General features: G+C 49.7%; 1 protein-coding gene across 4 annotated transcripts in view; it reads left to right on the forward strand.

Annotated features, from left to right (window-relative positions):
* Nucleotides 1-19,979, forward strand: part of dock5 (dedicator of cytokinesis 5) — a 204,412-nt gene that overhangs the window by 134,745 nt on the left and 49,688 nt on the right. For all 4 annotated transcript variants that reach the window (XM_059963635.1, XM_059963641.1, XM_059963616.1 and 1 more), the window contains exons 25-32: nt 1,040-1,146; nt 2,281-2,417; nt 3,217-3,312; nt 6,546-6,644; nt 7,665-7,759; nt 9,382-9,460; nt 11,910-12,010; nt 19,789-19,847. In XM_059963635.1, the coding sequence (XP_059819618.1) occupies nt 1,040-1,146; nt 2,281-2,417; nt 3,217-3,312; nt 6,546-6,644; nt 7,665-7,759; nt 9,382-9,460; nt 11,910-12,010; nt 19,789-19,847 (773 nt within the window). The remainder of the gene's footprint in view (nt 1-1,039; nt 1,147-2,280; nt 2,418-3,216; nt 3,313-6,545; nt 6,645-7,664; nt 7,760-9,381; nt 9,461-11,909; nt 12,011-19,788; nt 19,848-19,979) is intronic.

Below are 19,979 nucleotides of genomic sequence, written 5' to 3' on the forward strand. Positions count from 1 at the left end.
GTCACTGGTACTGTAAAGCATTGTGTCCCTCTTGTTTTTATTTATTGCAATACTGTGTGGAATAGACCCTTCTGGGCCTTCGAGCCACATTGCCCAGCAACCCCTGATTTAGCCCTCGCCTAATCACGGGACAGTTTATAATGACCATTAAACTATCAACTGGACTGTCTTTGGACTGTGGGAGGAAACCGGAGCACCCATTTTGATGTACATGTGACAAATAAATCTAATCTTTAGTATCTTTCTACTTGATAGGTCAGGCCACTTGGAACTCCTTGTGTAGGATTCCCTGAAGATTAATTTGCAGGTTGAGTCAGTGGTGAGGAAGGCAAATGCAATGTTAGCATTCATTTCAAGAGGTCGAGAATATAAAAGCAAGGATGTAATGTTGAGGCTTTATAAGACAGTGGTGAGGCCTCATATGGAGTACTGTGAGCAGTCTTGGGCCCCTTATCTAAGGAAAGATGTGCTGATATTGGAGAGTGTTAAAAGGAGGTTTATGAAAATGATTCCAGGCTTGAAAGGCTTATCATATGAGGAGCATTTGATGGCTCTGGGCCTGGAGTTCAGAAGAATGAGGGATGACCACATTAAAACCTATCAAATAATAAAAGGCCTCGATAGAGTGGATGTGGAGAGGATGTTTCCTATGGTGGGAGAGTCTTAAGACCAGAGGGCACAGCCTCAGAATAGAGGGGTGTCCTTTTAGAACGGAGATGAGGAATTTCTTTAACCAGAGGGTGGTGAATCTGTGGAATTTGTTGCCACAAGTGGCTGTGGAGGCCAGGTCATTGGGTATATTTAAGGCAGAGGTTGATAAGTTCTTGATTAATCAGGGCATGAAGGGATATGGAGAGAAGGCAGGAGATTGGGGCTGAGAGGAAAATTGGATCAGCCATGATGAAATGGTGGAGCAGACTCAATGGGCCAAATGGCCTAACTCCTCTCCTATATCTTATGGGGTCTGTAAAACACACTGACAGGGTGCAGTGTTACCTCCAGTGATGCTAATTTGCTCTCCTCTCTGGTCACCGCGCAGTGTTCTCTACACCAAGTTTATCCAGAGTATCCCCGACAACCAGCTGGTACGACAGAAGCTGAACTGCATGAGCAAGATCGTGGAGAGCGAACTCTTCAGACAGCCCGGTGGGTGTCCGGTCTTCTGAGATTCCCGATCCAACCACTCCCCGAACCCCGAGTCCCCAAATGCGCGAGGTTCCGAGTCCGCCCATCCTCGGGTCCGGGAGGGTCCCCGATTTTGTCCGGGAGGCCCACGCCACTCCAGCTCTCTCTGACCACCATCTGCTCCCCTCCCCTAATACTGTCCGCTGTAGCAGGGCTCAGCTACACCAGGACGGGGAGATGGACAGTGGTGTAGGGATGGTCTGAGAGGGGGGCAAAGGGGTAGGTGAATAGGGTCAGTGGTTCACCAGAGGCTATAGGACGGGGAGATGGACAGTGGTGTAGGGATGGTCTGAGAGGGGGGCAAAGGGGTAGATGAATAGGGTCAGTGGTTCACCAGAGGCTATAGGACGGGGAGATGGACAGTGGTGTAGGGATGGTCTGAGAGGGGGCAGAGGGGTAGGTGAATAGGGTCAGTGGTTCACCAGAGGCTATAGGATGGGGAGGAGCACTGGTCTATGGGAGGGTAGGGAGAGGGCCATTGCAGTAGAGGAGGGCTGATGGGTGACAGGACTGGGGAGAAAGGCGTTACTGCGCGAGGGGGCGCAGAAGAGCCGTGATTTATAGGAGGGGGCTTTGGGGCAGGGAAATGGAGATGCAGGGGTGGTGGGAGTGTGGGTGTGGGGAGAGGAGCAGTATGTTACAGGAGGTTGGGAGGAGGTCAGTAGCATGTGGGAGGGGAAGAGGGTGGGTTATCGGAGAGACTCAGGTTATGGGAGAGTCGGGTTTATTCGAGGGTGTGGGTTGTGGGGGGAGAGGGTGAGTGGGTTATTAGAGAGGCTTATGTTATTTGAGGATGTGGGGAGTGCCAGTGGTTTGTGAGACAGATGGAGTGAGTTTTAGGGTTATGAGTTGGTTACAGGGTGGAGAATGAGTGAGTGAGTGGATTGTGCGGAGGGTTGTGGGATGGGAGAGAGTCAGGGGGTTCTGGGACAGGATGGGTCAGCAGGAGATCCTTCTGGGCTCTGCAACACCGGGTCACTGCCCCACTCCCAACCCCGCCCGGGTTCAGCGTGACGCGGGTTACTGGGTGATTGACCGTTGCTTTGTGTCTCCTCCCGGTCTCACGTGTGTGTGTTTCACTTCTCCCCCACACAGACTGCCGAGACGTCCTGCTGCCTCTCATCATCGACCAGCTCAGCGGTCAGCTGGACGACAACTCCAGCCGGCCAGACCACGAGGCCTGTGCCGCACTGCTCAGCAGCACGCTGGAGATGCTGGACAGGGACGACATCGTGAGTGACCTGTCTGCGTCCGTGCCAGTGTCGGTGTGCACGTGCCTCTGCCTGTGTGTGTGTCTGTGTCTGTGTCCATGCACCCACACGTCCGTGTGTCTACGTCTGTGTGCCTGTGCTTTTGTTTCAGATGCCAGTTGCCAGCCTTGGTGCCGTTCCTCCCTCTCTTCCCTTTACTGGAGGGTCCTTGGGCAGGTGGAACCAGGTGGGGGGGTATTGAGACAAGGGGCGGGAGGTGATGGGTGCAACCGAATAAGGTTTGGGAGGTGGAACAGGCAGGGTTGTGGGGTAGGTGGGAGGAAAGAGAGTGCAAGACAGAGGTTGAATTCAGATGAGGGAGGGTCGATGGGCATTTGAAAGAGGGTGGGGATGGGAAGGTGAGCGGGCAGACATCAGCAACTGATTGGTGGACTGGATAAGGGAGGAGAAGGATTTGGGGGATGGAACGGGGTGGGGGTGGGAAGGGGGGCAAGAGAGCGCAAGACAGATCAGATTCGGATGAGGGAGGGCTGATGGTCGGTTGGAATGGGGTGGGGATGGGAAGGTGAGGGGACGGACATGGGTGGATTTGGATAAGGGAGGGTTTTTGAGCAGATGGAGGGGTGGAGAAGGGGTACCAAGTGGGGAGGCTGGTGTGAGGGGAAGTCTGACTGAACCACCAGCCTGGGTTGGCCTTAGGCTCCTCGCAGAGTGGTCCCAGAGGCCTCGGTACCTGAATAAGCTGAGGTGTAGTGAGCATCAGAGTGAGCTTCACACCCTTCGCTTGGTCTGTAAACTTTCTGGATGACTGGTGTTACAGGGGCCACAGAAAGTCCACGTTCAGCTGCTCATGGAGAGGCTCCTGAGACGCATCAACCGTACCGTCATCGGGATAAACCGTCAGTCTGGTCTCATTGTAAGTTCCAACTCCTCCTTTAAACAGTCCCACCCGTCACTTCCCGACCTCTGTCTCATTACTCCCCCTCTCCCCTCCCCATCACCCACACCCTCTCCCCCTCCCCCTTCACCCACACCCTCTCCCCCTCACCCCTCCATCACCCACACCCTCTCCCCCTCACCCCTCCATCACCCACACCCTCTCCCCATCACCCACACCCCCTCCCCTCCCATCACCCACACCCTCTCCCCTCCCCTCCCATCACCCACACCCTCTCCCCATCACCCACACCCCCTCCCCTCCCATCACCCACACCCTCTCCCCATCACCCACACCCCCTCCCCTCCCATCACCCACACCCTCCCCCTCACCCCTCCATCACCCACACCCTCTCCCCTCCCCATCACCCACACCCTCTCCCCCTCTCCCACCCATCACTTCCCGACCACTGTCTCATTACTCCCCCTCTCCCCTCCCCATCACCCACACCCTCCCCCTCACCCCTCCATCACCCACACCCTCACCCCTCCATCACCCACACCCTCTCCCCTCCCCATCACCCACACCCTCCCCCTCACCCCTCCATCACCCACACCCTCTCCCCCTCCCATCACCCACACCCTCCCCCTCACCCCTCCATCACCCACACCCACTCCCCTCCCCATCACCCACACCCTCTCCCCTCCCCTCCCCATCACCCACACCCTCTCCCCCTCTCCCACCCACCACTTCCCGACCACTGTCTCATTACTCCCCCTCTCCCCTCCCCATCACCCACACCCTCCCCCTCACCCCTCCATCACCCACACCCTCTCCCCTCCCCATCACCCACACCCTCTCCCCCTCCCCTTCACCCACACCCTCTCCCCCTCACCCCTCCATCACCCACACCCTCTCCCCTCCCCATCACCCACACCCTCCCCCTCACCCCTCCATCACCCACACCCTCTCCCCTCCCCATCACCCACACCCTCTCCCCTCCCCATCACCCACACCCTCTCCCCCATCACCCACACCCTCTCCCCCTCCCATCACCCACACCCTCTTCCCTCCCCATCACCCACACCCTCTCCCCTCCCCTCTCCATCACCCACACCCTCTCCCCCCCCTCCCATCACCCACACCCTCTCCCCTCCCCTCCCCATCACCCACACCCTCTCCCCCTCCCCTTCACCCACACCCTCTCCCCCTCACCCCTCCATCACCCACACCCTCTTCCCTCCCCATCACCCACACCCTCTCCCCTCACCCCTCCATCACCCACACCCTCTCCCCTCCCCATCACCCACACCCTCTCCCCTCCCCATCACCCACACCCTCTCCCCCATCACCCACACCCTCTCCCCCTCCCATCACCCACACCCTCTTCCCTCCCCATCACCCACACCCTCTCCCCTCCCCTCTCCATCACCCACACCCTCTCCCCCCCCCATCACCCACACCCTCTCCCCTCCCCTCCCCATCACCCACACCCTCTCCCCTCCCCATCACCCACACCCTCTCCCCTCCCCTCCCATCACCCACACCCTCTCCCCTCCCCATCACCCACACCCTCTCCCCCATCACCCACACCCTCTCCCCTCCCCATCACCCAACCCTCTCCCCCATCACCCACACCCTCTCCCCTCCCCTCCCCATCACCCACACCCTCTCCCCTCCCCTCCCATCACCCACACCCTCTCCCCTCCCCTCCCCATCACCCACACCCTCTCCCCATCACCCACACCCTCTCCCCCATCACCCACACCCTCTCCCCTCCCCATCACCCACACCCTCTCCCCCATCACCCACACCCTCTCCCCTCCCCTCCCCATCACCCACACCCTCTCCCCTCCCCTCCCATCACCCACACCCTCTCCCCTCCCCTCCCCATCACCCACACCCTCTCCCCTCCCCTCCCCATCACCCACACCCTCTCCCCTCCCCATCACCCACACCCTCTCCCCCATCACCCACACCCTCTCCCCCTCCCCATCACCCACACCCTCTCCCCTCCCCATCACCCACACCCTCTCCCCTCCCCATCACCCACACCCTCTCCCCCATCACCCACACCCTCTCCCCTCCCCTCCCCATCACCCACACCCTCTCCCCTCCCCATCACCCACCCTCTCCCCCATCACCCACACCCTCTCCCCCTCCCCATCACCCACACCCTCTTCCCTCCCCATCACCCACACCCTCTCCCCTCCCCTCCCATCACCCACACCCTCTCCCCTCCCCTCCCCATCACCCACACCCTCTCCCCTCCCCATCACCCACCCTCTCCCCCATCACCCACACCCTCTCCCCCTCCCCATCACCCACACCCTCTTCCCTCCCCATCACCCACACCCTCTCCCCTCCCCTCCCCATCACCCACACCCTCTCCCCTCCCCATCACCCACACCCTCTTCCCTCCCCATCACCCACACCCTCTCCCCTCCCCTCCCCATCACCCACACCCTCTCCCCTCCCCTCCCCATCACCCACACCCTCTCCCCTCCCCATCACCCACACCCTCTTCCCTCCCCATCACCCACACCCTCTCCCCTCCCCTCCCCATCACCCACACCCTCTCCCCTCCCCATCACCCACACCCTCTTCCCTCCCCATCACCCACACCCTCTCCCCTCCCCTCCCCATCACCCACACCCTCTCCCCCTCTCCCACCCACCACTTCCCGACCTCTGTCTCAACACTCCCCTCTCCCCTCCCCATCACCCACACCCTCCCCCTCACCCCTCCATCATCCACACCCTCTCCCTCTCCCCTCCCCCCATCTCCCACCGGGCTCTTATATATATATAATGAGGGTGCCCAGACTTCTGCACAGTTTTGCCAATGTGGAGCGGAGAGCGAGTTTGTAAAGCTGCTGAGAGGAAAGGATGTTGGCAATGGTGAGGGCGGAGCGCCATGGGAGGGGTGTGGGACAGGTGGCAGGAGCAGGGGATGGTGCAGGCGCAGACACACCCAGCCCTGAGTCACCAGGTAAGGCCATTTGATTCCAGACAGTTGGTTTATTGATCATTACACAATGTCTCTCTGGTGCTTCCCGCTCCTCACTTTCCCTTTTCCCAGCCATGATTTCCCACTCCCTGCCCCCTTCCCACTCTCAGTCCACAATAGACACCCATATCAGAATCAGGTTTATCATCACTCACAGATGTCATGATATTTTTTTGTGACAGCCGTACAGTGCAATACATAAAATTACTGAGGGTACTTTGATAATAAATTAACTTTGAACTAATTTCTGTAATCCCCTCCAGGGCTCTTTTGTTGCCTGTATGATAGCAGTACTGAAGCAGATGGAAGATTACCACTATACACATTACATCAACACGTTCAAGACCCGACACGATATCATAGTAAGTAAAGTCTTTCCCAATTCTTCCGCCCTCCTGGCAGGAAAAATGAGTCTTAACAAATCGTTGATACAAGAGCTGCTGCAGTTGCTAGAAATCTGTAACACACACGAAACACAGGAGGAGCTTGTGGTGAACTACACATACCTGTCTGGACATGCACCCCCGCTGACTGCTTAAAGTGGATTGTGTGGAGGGTTGTGGGATGGGAGAGAGGGGAGAGAGTCAGGGGGTTCTGGGACAGGATGGGTCAGGAGATCCTTCTGGGCTCTGCAACACCGGGTCAGGCAGTATCTATGGAAATGAATATACAGTCAACATTTCAAGCTGTTCATCAGATCTGGAAAGGAAGGGGTAAATGCCAAAATAAAAAGGTGGGAGAAGGGGGAGAGGCTAGCTAGAAGGTGATAGGTGAAGCCAAGGTGGCTGGGAAAGGTAAAGGGCTGGAGAGGAGGGAATCTGATACGAGAGGAGGGTGGACCATAGGAGAAAGGGAAGGGGGGAAGAGATGAAGCCAGAATGGGATTAGAAGAGGGGAGGGGGACGGAATTTTCTTTCCTGAGGGAGAAATCAATGTTGATGCCATCAGGTTAGAGGCTACCCAGATGGAATATAAGGTTTTGTTCCCCCACCCTGAGGGAGGCCTCACCATCGACATGAGGAGGCCACGGACCGACATGTCTCATTGGGAGTGGGTATTGAAATTAAAATGTTTGGCTACCAGGTGAAGAGTATTGATAATCGCTAGGGTCACCCATCTTGTAAAGACACTTTGCACAGAAGGCGGCAATGGCAAACTATTTCTTTGGGAGAAAAGTACAGTCACAGTCATGGGAAAACCATGATTCCCCATCATGAATGGACCTTCTATTCTGAGGCTGTGCCCTCTGGTCCTAGACTCCCCCAGTATAGGAAACATCTTCTCCACATCCACACTATTTAGGCCTTTGAACATTGTAATACAACAAAAGCAGTTTACCAAAGTTGCCAAAGTTGATTTGAGTTCCTTTGCTTTGTTCCCAGGACTTCCTGATGGAAACCTTCATTATGTTTAAGGATCTTATTGGGAAGAATGTTTACCCTTCGGACTGGATGGTGATGAACATGGTCCAGAACAGGTAGGTCCCGTGCTACAGCTCAGAAACAGGCCCTTCGGCCCATCCAGTCAGTGCTAACCCATTTAAATTGCCCAGTTCCATCGACCTGAACCCAGAGCACAGCCCTCCATAACCCTCCCATCCACATACCTATCCAACCTTCTCTCAAACATTGAACTGAGCTCGTGTGCTCCACTTGCGCTGGCAGCTCGTTCCATCCACACTCTCACCACCCTCTGAGTGAAGGATGTTCCCCTCAAACATTTCACCTTTAACCCTTGACCTTCAGCTGTAGTCTCACCCAAACCCAGTGGGAAAGATGCTGCCCTACTTGCTGATTTCTTCCAGCCTTTTGTCTGCGTTGATTTAGAATGTGTTTAAGGTACCGATGCAAGCCAGTAATGCGGATGGAACCTGGTGTCCTGAGCCGGATTGTACTCTTTCCCTTCCCACTTTATTATTCCCGCTAATTTCCCTGTCCTGGTCAATGGTCTCGGCCGGAAACATCGACTGTTTATTCCCTCCATGGATGCTGCTTGACCTGCTGAGTTCCTCCAGCATTTTGTGTGTGTTGCTCTGGATTTCCACCTCTGGGATCTGCACAATCTTGTATTTATAATTATGCTCTAATCCAAGTCAAGTCACTTTTATTGTCATTTCGGCCATAACTGCTGGTACAGTGCATAGTAAAAATGAGACAACGTTTTTCAGGACCATGGTGTTACATGACACAGTACAAAAACTAGACTGAACTATGTAAAAAAACAACACAGAAAAAAAACGACACTGGACTACAGACCTACCCAAGACTGCATAAAGTGCACAAAACAGCGCAGGCATTACAATAAATAATAAACAGGACAGTAGGGCATGGTGTCAGGCCAGGCTCTGGGTATTGAGGAGTCTGATGGCTTGGGGGAAGAAACTGTTACATAGTCTGGTCGTGAGAGCCCAAATGCTTTGGTGTCTTTTTCCAGACGGCAGGAGGGGATCCCGACCTTTTTTACACCGTGGACTAATACCATTAGGCAAGGGGTCCGTGGACTTCTATGCTTCACACATTCCCATCAGCTCCCCCCTCCTCCCCACATTCAATCACTCACCCACACACCAGGGGGAACTTGGAGGGATTAATTACTCCGCCAGCCTGCAGAGTTTGGGATGTAGGAAGAAACCGAAGCACCCTGAGGGGGGTGGGGAGAACGTGCGAACACCCCTCTGGAGGCCAGGCTGGAAGCCGGGTGTAGGGAGCTGACTGTCACGTACCTCCACCCTCACCTGGGAGCGACCCGGCACTGGACATTGTCAATGACCTTCCCCGCCTGCTGTTGGGATCCAGCGTTTCTTCAGGGGTTTGGAATGAGGCATAAACCCCGATTCATTGTGTTACAAGAGCAAAAGGAAGTGCGAAGGGAAGTGCAGACTAAGGAGTTGTGGTCTTGTCAAACCAGACCAAAGACAGCAGGAGTTCCGTTGACAACCATTAACCCAGATTCAGGTAGGCTCTACCCACTGTGCCCCCGCCCCACCCAGAGGTAGAAAACTGGACAGCCAGTGAAAGTGGCCTTGAAAGGAGATCTCCTGTCCCATTCTCTTAGACACGAGTGACACTCAGAGTGTTTTTCTCACTGCCTCTCCCACAGGGTCTTCCTACGAGCCGTCAATCAGTTTGCTGCTGTCCTGAACAAGCTCTTCCTAGACCCGGCAAACTTTGAGTTACAGGTGAGTGGCTGGTTTCTCGTGGCTCATTCCGGTAGGAACGGGGCAGCACTTGGGAATCTCCTGTGTAGCGATATGCTTCAGTTTAAGATGAGATGATAGCAAGTCCGCTGTATGCCTCAATCTACTCAGGAAATGGAGGAACTGCTGTGCTTTATTGAACGGGACCAGGTGAGATCGTCTGTTATGTGCACTCCCAGAAACTTGGTGCTCCAAACTCTGTCCATGGAGAAGTCATTTGTGTGCAGCGAGGAGTGGCCAGTCTACTCCTTCTTAAAGTCCCCTGTTCCCTCTTTGATCCTGTCCATGTTGAGACTCGAGCTGTTGTGCTCGTGCCATCCGATGCTTCCTCCTCCCCGTGTGCCGTCTCGTTGTCGTTGCTGAGGAATCCAGCCGCTGCTGTGTCTTCCGCAAACTTGATGGTGCGGCTTGAACAGGATCCAGCAACACAGTCACGCATCAGCAACGTGAACAGCGACGGGCCGCGCAGGGAGCCCTGTGGAGCGCCACTGCTCAGCGTGATGGAACTAGAGATGTTTCTGCCAACAGGGACTGACTGTGGCCCAAGATCCAATTACAGGGAGAGGTGTTGAGATGCACTGAGAACAGTTCACCCACCAGCTTCGGAGGGTATACGTGGTGAGGTAGTAAATTGGATTAGACATTGGCTCAATGGGAGAAACCAGAGAGTGGTAGTGGAGGATTGCTTCTCTGAGTGGAGGCCTGTGACTAGTGGTGTGCCACAGGGATCAGTGCTGGGTCCATTGTTATTTGTCATCTATATCAATGATCTGGATGACAATGTGGTAAATCAAATCAGCAAATTTGCTGATGATACAAAGATTGGAGGTGTAGTGGACAGTGAGGAAGGTTTTCAAAGCTTGCAGAGGGATTTGGACCAGCTGGAAAAATGGGCTGAAAAATGGCAGATGGAGTTTAATACAGGCAAATGTGAGGTTTTGCACTTTGGAACGTCAAACCAAGGTAGAACATACAAGGTAAATGGTAGGACACTGAGGAGTGCAGTAGAACAGAGAGATCTGGGAATACAAATACAAAATTCCCTAAAAGTGGCATCACAGGTAGATAGGGTAGTAAAGAGAGCTTTTGGTACATTGGCCTTTATAAATCAAAGTATTGAGTATAATAGTTGGAACGTTATGGTGAGGCTCTATAAGGCATTGGTGAGACTGAATTTGGAGTATTGTGTGCAGTTTTGGTCGCCGAATTACAGGAAGGATATTAATAAGGTTGAAAGAGTGCAGAGAAGGTTTACAAAGATGTTGCTGGGACCTGAAAAACTGAGTTACAGAGAAAGGTTGAATAGGTTAGGACTTCATTCACTGGAGTGTAGAAGAATAAGGGGAGATTTGATAGAGGTATATAAAATTATGATGGGTATAGATAGAGTGAATGCAAGCAGGCTTTTTCCACTGAGGTTAGGGGAGAAAAAAAAAACAGAGGACATGGGTTAAGGGTGAAGGGGGAAAGTTTAAAGGGAACATTAGGGGGGGGGCTTCTTCACACAGAGAGTGGTGGGAGTGTGGAATGAGCTGCCAGTTGAAGTGGTGAATGCAGGTTCACTTTCAACATTTAAGAAAAACTTGGACAGGTACATGGATGAGAGGTGTATGGAGGGATATGGTAAGGGTGCAGGTCAGTGGGACGAGGCAGAAAAATGGTTCGGCACAGCCGAGAAGGGCCAGAAGGCTTGTTTCTGTGCTGTAATGTTCCGTGGATGATTGTATTGAATGCTGAGCTGAAGTCGGCGAACAGCATCCTGGAACGTGAGGTACCATTTCCCAGATGAGGCAGGACTGAGCAGAGGGCAGAGGCATCACCAGTGAAGCGATATGAGCGGTAAGCAAACTGGAAAATGTCCATTGTAGCAGGAAGCTGGGGGTTAATGTGAACCATAGCCGGCTGCCCAAAACACTTCATTATTTAGTGCCTCTGGACGGTTGTCATTGAGGCAGGTTACCATCACCTTCTTGGACACTGGGATGACAGAGGCCACCTCGAAGCCTGAGGGGACGGTGGACTGTTCCAGAGAGATGTTGAAGATGTCTGTTATAACCTCAGTTAACAGAACCACATTACGTGGCAGGAAGGTTTTCTTTTAAGAGTCCTATGCCGCTTTCTAGAAGGGAGCTTTTGGGAAAGGCAGATTGGAGGATGGGTAATGTCTGCAAGGGAGCTTGTGCTGTATCAACCCACACGCCAAGGACGAGTTCACTTCACTGTTTAGTCTCCATGGTGGATCTAGCTGGCAGTAAGCAGTTTTTGAGCACCTGGTCCCCGTACCCCAACATCCCGTCAACAAAGTTGTTTTTAACCTTTTCTATTTTTGTGATAAATGTTTAATTTCAATGAATAATTCTTGATGTAGACACAGAGCATTTCTAACTTATAAAAGATTTTCAAATTACAAAATCGTAATTTTATTTTTCAGCTCTGGAACAACTACTTCCACCTGGCAATCGCCTTCCTCGTGCACGACTCCCTGCAGCTGGAGAACTTCTCGAGTGAGAAACGGAACAAGATCATCAACAAGTAAAGTTCACTTCTCAGACGGCCGGGACTATCCCTGACCTGTACCTGGCAGGAACTATCCCTGACCTGCACCTGGTACCTGGCCGGGACGATCCCTGACCTGTACCTGGTACCTGGCCGTGACGATCCCTGACCTGTACCTGATACCTGGCAGGAACTATCCCTGACCTGTACCTGGTACCTGGCAGGAACTATCCCTGACCTGTACCTGGTACCTGGCAGGAACTATCCCTGACCTGTACCTGGTACCTGGCTGGGACGATCCCTGACCTGTACCTGATACCTGGCAGGAACTATCCCTGACCTGTACCTGGTACCTGGCAGGAACTATCCCTGACCTGTACCTGGTACCTGGCCGGGACGATCCCTGACCTGTACCTGGTACCTGGCCGGGACTATCCCTGACCTGTACCTGATACCTGGCCGGGACTATCCCTGACATGTACCTGGTACCTGGCCGGGACTATCCCTGACCTGTACCTGGTACCTGGCAGGAACTATCCCTGACCTGTACCTGGTACCTGGCCGGGACGATCCCTGACCTGTACCTGGTACCTGGCCAGGACTATCCCTGACCTGTACCTGATACCTGGCCGGGACTATCCCTGACATGTACCTGGTACCTGGCCGGGACGATCCCTGACCTGTACCTGATACCTGGCCGGGACGATCCCTGACCTGTACCTGATACCTGGCCGGGACGATCCCTGACCTGTACCTGGTACCTGGCCGGGACGATCCCTGACCTGTACCTGGTACCTGGCCGGGACGATCCCTGACCTGTACCTGGTACCTGGCCGGGACGATCCCTGACCTGTACCTGGCAGGAACTATCCCTGACCTGTACCTGGCAGGAACTATCCCTGACCTGTACCTGGTACCTGGCCGGGACGATCCCTGACCTGTACCTGGTACCTGGCCGGGACGATCCCTGACCTGTACCTGGTACCTGGTCGGGACTATCCCTGACCTGTACCTGGTACCTGGCCGGGACGATCCCTGACCTGTACCTGGTACCTGGCCGGGATGATCCCTGACCTGTACCTGGCAGGAACTATCCCTGACCTGTACCTGGCAGGAACTATCCCTGACCTGTACCTGGTACCTGGCCGGGACGATCCCTGACCTGTACCTGATACCTGGCAGGAACTATCCCTGACCTGTACCTGATACCTGGCCGGGACGATCCCTGACCTGTACCTGATACCTGGCAGGAACTATCCCTGACCTGTACCTGGTACCTGGTCAGGACTATCCCTGACCTGCACCTGGTACCTGGCAGGAACTATCCCTGACCTGCACCTGATACCTGGTCGGGACTATGCCTGACCTGTACCTGATACCTGGCCGGGACTATCCCTGACCTGTAACAGGTGTAGAGGTTCACCTGTACGTAAAGTTCATTTCTCAGACAGCAGGGACTATCCCTGACCTGTACCTGGTGTTTGCACCAGGGCCTGGGGACGACACCTTTGCCAGACCCGAGGTCACAGAAGATGGCAGCGGCAGATCACAGCATCTGATTAGAGTCACTGTAAGGTAGCGGCTAGCACGCTCACTTTAGTAAGCTCGCGGTTGATTTCCACCGCAGTATGTAAGTGAGTTTGTACGTTCTCCCCATGACTTCGTGGCGTTCCTCCGGTTCCTCCCACACTCTAAAAACTCGGGTTGGGGCTGGTGAGTCATGGGCACGTTTTGTTGATGCCAGGAGCTTGGTGAAACCTGCAGCTGCTCAACACAATTCACGTTGATTTGATTGGAAGCCAACGGCAGATTTCACTGTATGTTTCTATGTACATGTGACAAATAAAGTTAATCTTTTAAATTCTTGATCATTAAGTTGTACAGAGATAGGCCCTTCTGTCCAACTTACCCCTGCTGACCAGGTGCCTGCCCAAGCTAGTCCCATTTGCCTGTGCTTTGCCCGTATACCCCTAAACCCGTCCCATCCACATACCTGTCAGGCGTCATCGTCCTTATGTGCCGTGTCGTGTGACGTGGGCAATTACTGTCTTTCCATGACCATGATTGTTCTTGGCAAAGTTTTCTACAGAAGTGGTTTGCCATTGCCTTCTTCTGGGCAGTGTCTTTACAAGACGGGTGACCCCAGCCATTATCAATCCTCTTCAGAGATTGTCTGCCTGGCGTCAGTGGTCACATAACCAGGACTTGTGATCTGCACCGGCTGCTCGTACAACCGTCCACCACCTGCTCCCCTGGCTTCACATGACCCTGATCGGGGGCTAAGCAGGTGCTACACCTTGCCCGAGGGTGACCTGCAGGCTAGTGGAGGGAAGGAGTGCCTCACACCTCTTTTGGTAGAGACGTATCTTCTCCCTGCCATCTATTACCTGCCCAATTGCCTTTAAAACATGGTAATTTAATCAAAATCAGGATTTGATCACCGTCATATGTCATGAAATTTGTTGTTTTGTGGCAGCAACAGAGTGCATTAAATTTTTAAAAATTACTATAAATTCCCATCAGAATATGAAAAAATATATTTTTATATTAAATACATTAAGAATATGTTTAATAAATAAATAAAAATATGTAAACCATTTAAAAGGTTTTCTAAAGCCCTCTGTTCATCCGGATCGACAGTGGATGTTGCATCCCAGCTACCTACGTTCAAAGATTCTTTTCTTTCTTTTTCAATCTTTTTATTGAGTTTCATATATACATATAGAAAAAACATAACATAATAATGAATAGGTTATGAATACAATAGACTTGAAGTCACATTAATAATTAGATAACAATATCCTATTAAACATCGACAAAAGAAAATACATTAATCAATCAAGTCCATATGATTATATATGAAAAAAAACAAAAATAATCGTCAAAAGAAGAAAAAATTTGAAAATATGTGAAAAATATATATTGAGAAAAAAAAACACTAAACTAAACTAACATGGGCAATAATAATAGTTTACAAGTATATGATAGTGTCAAAAAAACTCCGGAACTCCATACCTGAAAAAGAATAAGCAGAAAGAAGGTCTGGAAAAGGCCAAATTAATTCATATGAAAGTGTCGAATGAACGGTCCCCAAGTTTCTTCAAATTTAATTGATGAGTCAAAAATAGTGCTTCTAATTTTTTCCAAGCTCAGATAAGAAATAGTTTGAGAAAACCACTGAAATGTGGTAGGAGGATTTACTTCTTTCCAGTTTTGTAATATAGACCTTCTGGCCATTAATGTTACAAAAGCAATCATTCGTCTGATTGAAGGGGAAAACTGATTACCATCCTCATTTGGTATACCAAAAATTGCAGTAATAAAATGAGATTGTAGATCGATATTCCAAATTGAGGAAATGGTAGCAAATATGTCCTTCCAATAATTATGTAAAGTGGGACATGACCAAAACATGTGGGTCAATGAAGCCACTTCTGAATGACATCTGTCACATTGAGGGTTAATATGAGAATAGAATCGAGCAAGTTTATCTTTAAACATATGAGCTCTATGTACAATTTTAAATTGTATTAAGGCATGTTTAGCACATATAGAAGAGGAATTAACCATTTGTAAATTTTTTTCCCATTTATCTGTTGATATATTATATCGAAGTTCTTTTTCCCATTCTTGTTTAATTCTAACTGATATTTCTGGTTGTATTTTCATAATCATATTATAAATAAAAGCTACTAATCCCTTCTGACAAGGATTTAAGGTAAAAATCAAATCTGAAAAATCCATTGAAGTTGAATTGGGAAAAGATGGTAGAACTTTATGTAAAAAATTTCTAATTTGTAGATATCTGAAAAAGTTAGATTTAGGTAATTTAAATTTGTTGGAAAGTTGGTCAAAAGACATCAAAGTACCTTCAAAAAAAAGATCACGAAAACATTTTATACCTTTCCTTTTCCATATGCTAAAAGCTTGATCTGTCAAGGAAGGTTTGAAAAAAAAATTAAGTAAAATAGGGCTATCAAGAACAAAGTTTTTCAAAGTAAAAAACTTACGAAATTGAAACCAAATTCGTAATGTATGTTTGATAACAGGATTAGATATCTGTTTATTGAATTTAACTAAATCAGTAGGAAGAAAAGAACCAAGAACGGAGAATAGAGAATATCCCTTTACCTCATCACATTCCAAATTTACCCACTGTGGGCACAATGGTGAATCCAAATCTAATTTCCAATATATTAGGTTACGAATATTATTCGCCCAATAGTAAAATCTAAAATTAGGTAAAGCTAAACCACCATCTTTTTTAGATTTTTGTAATTGCCTTTTACTTAACCTGGGGTTTTTATTTTGCCGCACAAATGAGGAAATTTTTGAATCAATGTTGTCAAAAAAAGATTTAGGAATAAAAATTGGTAAAGCTTGAAATAAATATAAAAATTTCGGTAAAATCATCATTTTAATAGCATTAATCCGGCCAACTAATGATAAGTATAAGGGAGACCATCTTGTAGTAAGTTGTTGAATTTGATGAAGCATAGGTAAGAAATTCAGTCTAAATAAATCTTTATATTTCTTGGTAATTTTTATACCTAAATAGATAAAGTTATCAGTAACAACTTTAAATGGTATCCTGTCATTCAATAAAATTTGCGCGTTTAAGGGGAATAATTCGCTCTTATCCAAGTTTAATTTATAACCAGAAAAACTACCAAATTGAGCCAACAAAGTCAAAGATTCAAAGTACATTCATTATCAAAGTATGTTTGCAGTAAACTATCCTGAGATTCACCTTCCCACAGACAGTCACGAAACACAGAAACAACATGGAATCTGTACAAAGAGAAACATCAAATCTCCAACATACAAAGAAAACTAGAAAGAAATGCGTAATACAAAACACCGAATCAGAAAGCCAACGTAAGAGTCCGGGCACACACTCATCTCTCACATCCCTGGCGGTCTGCAGGCAGAGGTGCTTGTCTGCCCCAATCAAAACTGCTCAAAACAACAACAAAAAAAGGAGCGATCAGAAAGCAAGAACGCATCACAAAGAGAACCACAGAGTCCAGTCCACAAACTGCGTCGATTAAACCTTTCCCCAAGACCCATGGACTCTGGCAGCATTGAGTGAGGGTAACGGGCAAGTTGACATGTCGGAAACCTTCCCCCAGGCCGCAGGCTTCACTCGCAACCTGGTTGTTATACACAAGCCAGGGCAGTACGATATGGAGAGCAAGCTGTTGCCCGTATAGCAGGCTCCCATCTCCACACAGCTGACACTCCAAAGGAACGGCAGAAACCGGAACAGTTTGGCTCCAGCAGCATCGCAGGAGTTGCCAGTCAGCGTTGAACTCGGGGTTGAGAAAGAATTTCAGGATGTATATGTATACATTTTTCCAACATTAAATATACCTTAGGGACTCCAGCTCCAGATTTTTTCTCAGCAATTACTCTGAGGAAAAGGCTTTGCCTTGTGTCTAATCTGTGCTGTCCCATGCCGTGGGGTTACTGGTTGAGGCCTTGTCGAGGAGTTATCGACTGTATTTAACCTGTACTGTCCAATGCCATAGATTATCAGATAGGGCATTTTTTAAAACTCTTTATACAACCTCCTGTGTGGTTGGGTGGAGATACGACTCTACCAAAGGAGGTGTAAGGCGCTCCTTCCCTCCACTGGCCTGCAGGTCACCCTTGGGCAAGGCATGGCACCTGATTAGCCCCTGATCAGAGTCTCGTGAAGCCATGGGAGCAGGTGGTGGATGGTTGTATGAGCAGCCGGTGCAGAACACAAGTCCTGGTTATGTGACCACTGACACCAGGCAGACAATCTCTGGAGAGTATTGATAATGGCTGGGGTCACCCGTCTTGTAAAGACACTGCCCAGAAGAAGGCAATGGCAAACCACTTCTGTGGAAAAATTTGCCAAGAACAACCATGATCATGGAATGACCATGACCGCCTACTTCACATGACATGGCACATAATGATGATGTCATTTGAAACGGCACATAATGATGATGATGATGATACAACCTAAACAATATCTGAACAGGGAACGTTTGATGGAACAGTGTAGAGCAGGGTTTCCCAAACTTCGGTTAACGGTAGGGGTGAAGGTCAGTGGCATAAAAAAGGTTGGGAACCCTTGGACAGTGAGAAAGTTTTACAACATATTTAACCCATTTGTTCTCTTCCTGTTGGATTCTGATGTTTTTGGACCCAGGGTCCTTTGGAAGTCAGAAACAAGGCATAAAACTTGTTGCTTATGGTCATTTTTTTGAAGCACTATATAAAAAAAAGAAGGAAGGAAGATGGCAAAGTGCGAAAGCAAATTCTAGTGCCAAGGGTGAAAAACAGAGACAGAATCAGTCAGGTTTAATATCACTGGCATATGGCGCGAACTTGTTTTGTGGCAGCAGTACAGTGCAATACGTAATTAAAAAACCTATAAATTACAAAAGAAATATATAATTGTGTTCACTAGCTCAATGTCCATTGAGAAATCTGATGGCAAAAGAACAGTCAAAAAAGAGAGCAAGGAAACACGCTTGTAGCAGATTGCTGATCACACTTAATTCCATTCAAATTCCTTTGCTTAAATTGACCAATGAGAAAGCCGCTATTCAACTAACGTGATTCCCGCCTCTGAAACTGGGAAGTTTCCTGAAACTAGTGACAACTGTAACCAGTAGAAACTCATTGAAGAAGTCGATGTATATAGAGAACTACAGTTCTGTGCAAGAGTCTTCGGCACAGAATATATATAACATGTGCCCAAGACTTTTGCACAGAAAGGTATTTGTCAACGTGGAGGGGAGAGCGAGCTTGTAAATCTGGCAGGACTGTCCGTGTGGGTGGGTGGGTGTGAGGAACACGTCTTGTTTTGCTGTTGCAACACACACAAAATGCCGGAGGAGCTCGACAGGTCAGGCAGCTTCTGTGGAAAAGAGTAAACAGTCGACGTTTCGGGCTGAGACCTACAGGACTGAAGAAGGGTCTCGGCCCAAACCGTCGACTGTTTACTCTTTTCTATAAATGCTGCCTGACCTACTGGGTCCCTCCAGCATTTTGTGTGTGTTGCTCTGGATTTGCAGCGTCTGCAGATTTTCTGGTATTTGTTTAGCTGTTGTTGTTTTGTTGCTTGTTGTTCTGCCGAGCATTGTGGGAATGTTGTGTTGGCACCGAACTCCACTGCGGGTTACATTGTTCTCTGACACCGTCTTCCTCAGCTTCACGACAGCACAAGCGGGCTGCCCCCAGTACCTCCCTGGGTTGTGTTGGTTGTTAACGCAAACAGCACATTTCACTGTATGTTTCGACATACATCTGATAAATAAATCTGATGGGAGATTGAACTCTGCATCCAGTTGGTGCTTTACTACAATTGTGAGTGGCACGAGAAGCACTTCTCACACTAACTTGATGTTCCTCGCCTGGAGCCCATCACCCTCTCTGGGACAGAGGCTGCCAACAGCAGCTTGCAGAGTCAGTCCTCCGTGCTGGGCCAATAAAAGATTGGTCACACCGACTTCATCCATCTTCTCGGTGAGCCACAATCCTCCCCAGGATGAGGTCTTTGGAGCTTCTTGTTGGTGTTTCTCCATCTCTGGGTTTTTACAGGATGAGGCTGCTAGTCCTCCTCCTTTCACAGCCAGGCTTGGGACCGTCCGTGGTGGAGATTCCTCATCTGGAGAGGACAACAGATAAATAGATAGTCAACCTCACTTGCAATGTTTTGACTGCTTGTTCTGATGTTAATATTCTAAAAATATTTTGATATTAAAATTTAATATAATTTTACAATAAATTATAGTATTTATAATTAAATAAATGTTATGATGTTATCTTTGCAGGTATGGAGACATGAGAAGGGAGATTGGGTTCAAAATAAGGGACATGTGGTATAACCTCGGTAAGTACAATGTTAAACAAACACGGTACCACACAGGCAACCCACATTACAGGAAGGATGTCCCTGGGTAATGAATGGTTTCCAATTTTACAGGCAGCCTGAATTGCAGTTGATTTTTATTCCATAAATCAG

The sequence above is a fragment of the Hypanus sabinus genome, chromosome 1, assembly GCF_030144855.1.
Source record: "Hypanus sabinus isolate sHypSab1 chromosome 1, sHypSab1.hap1, whole genome shotgun sequence".
NCBI classification, from domain to species: Eukaryota; Metazoa; Chordata; class Chondrichthyes; order Myliobatiformes; family Dasyatidae; genus Hypanus; species Hypanus sabinus.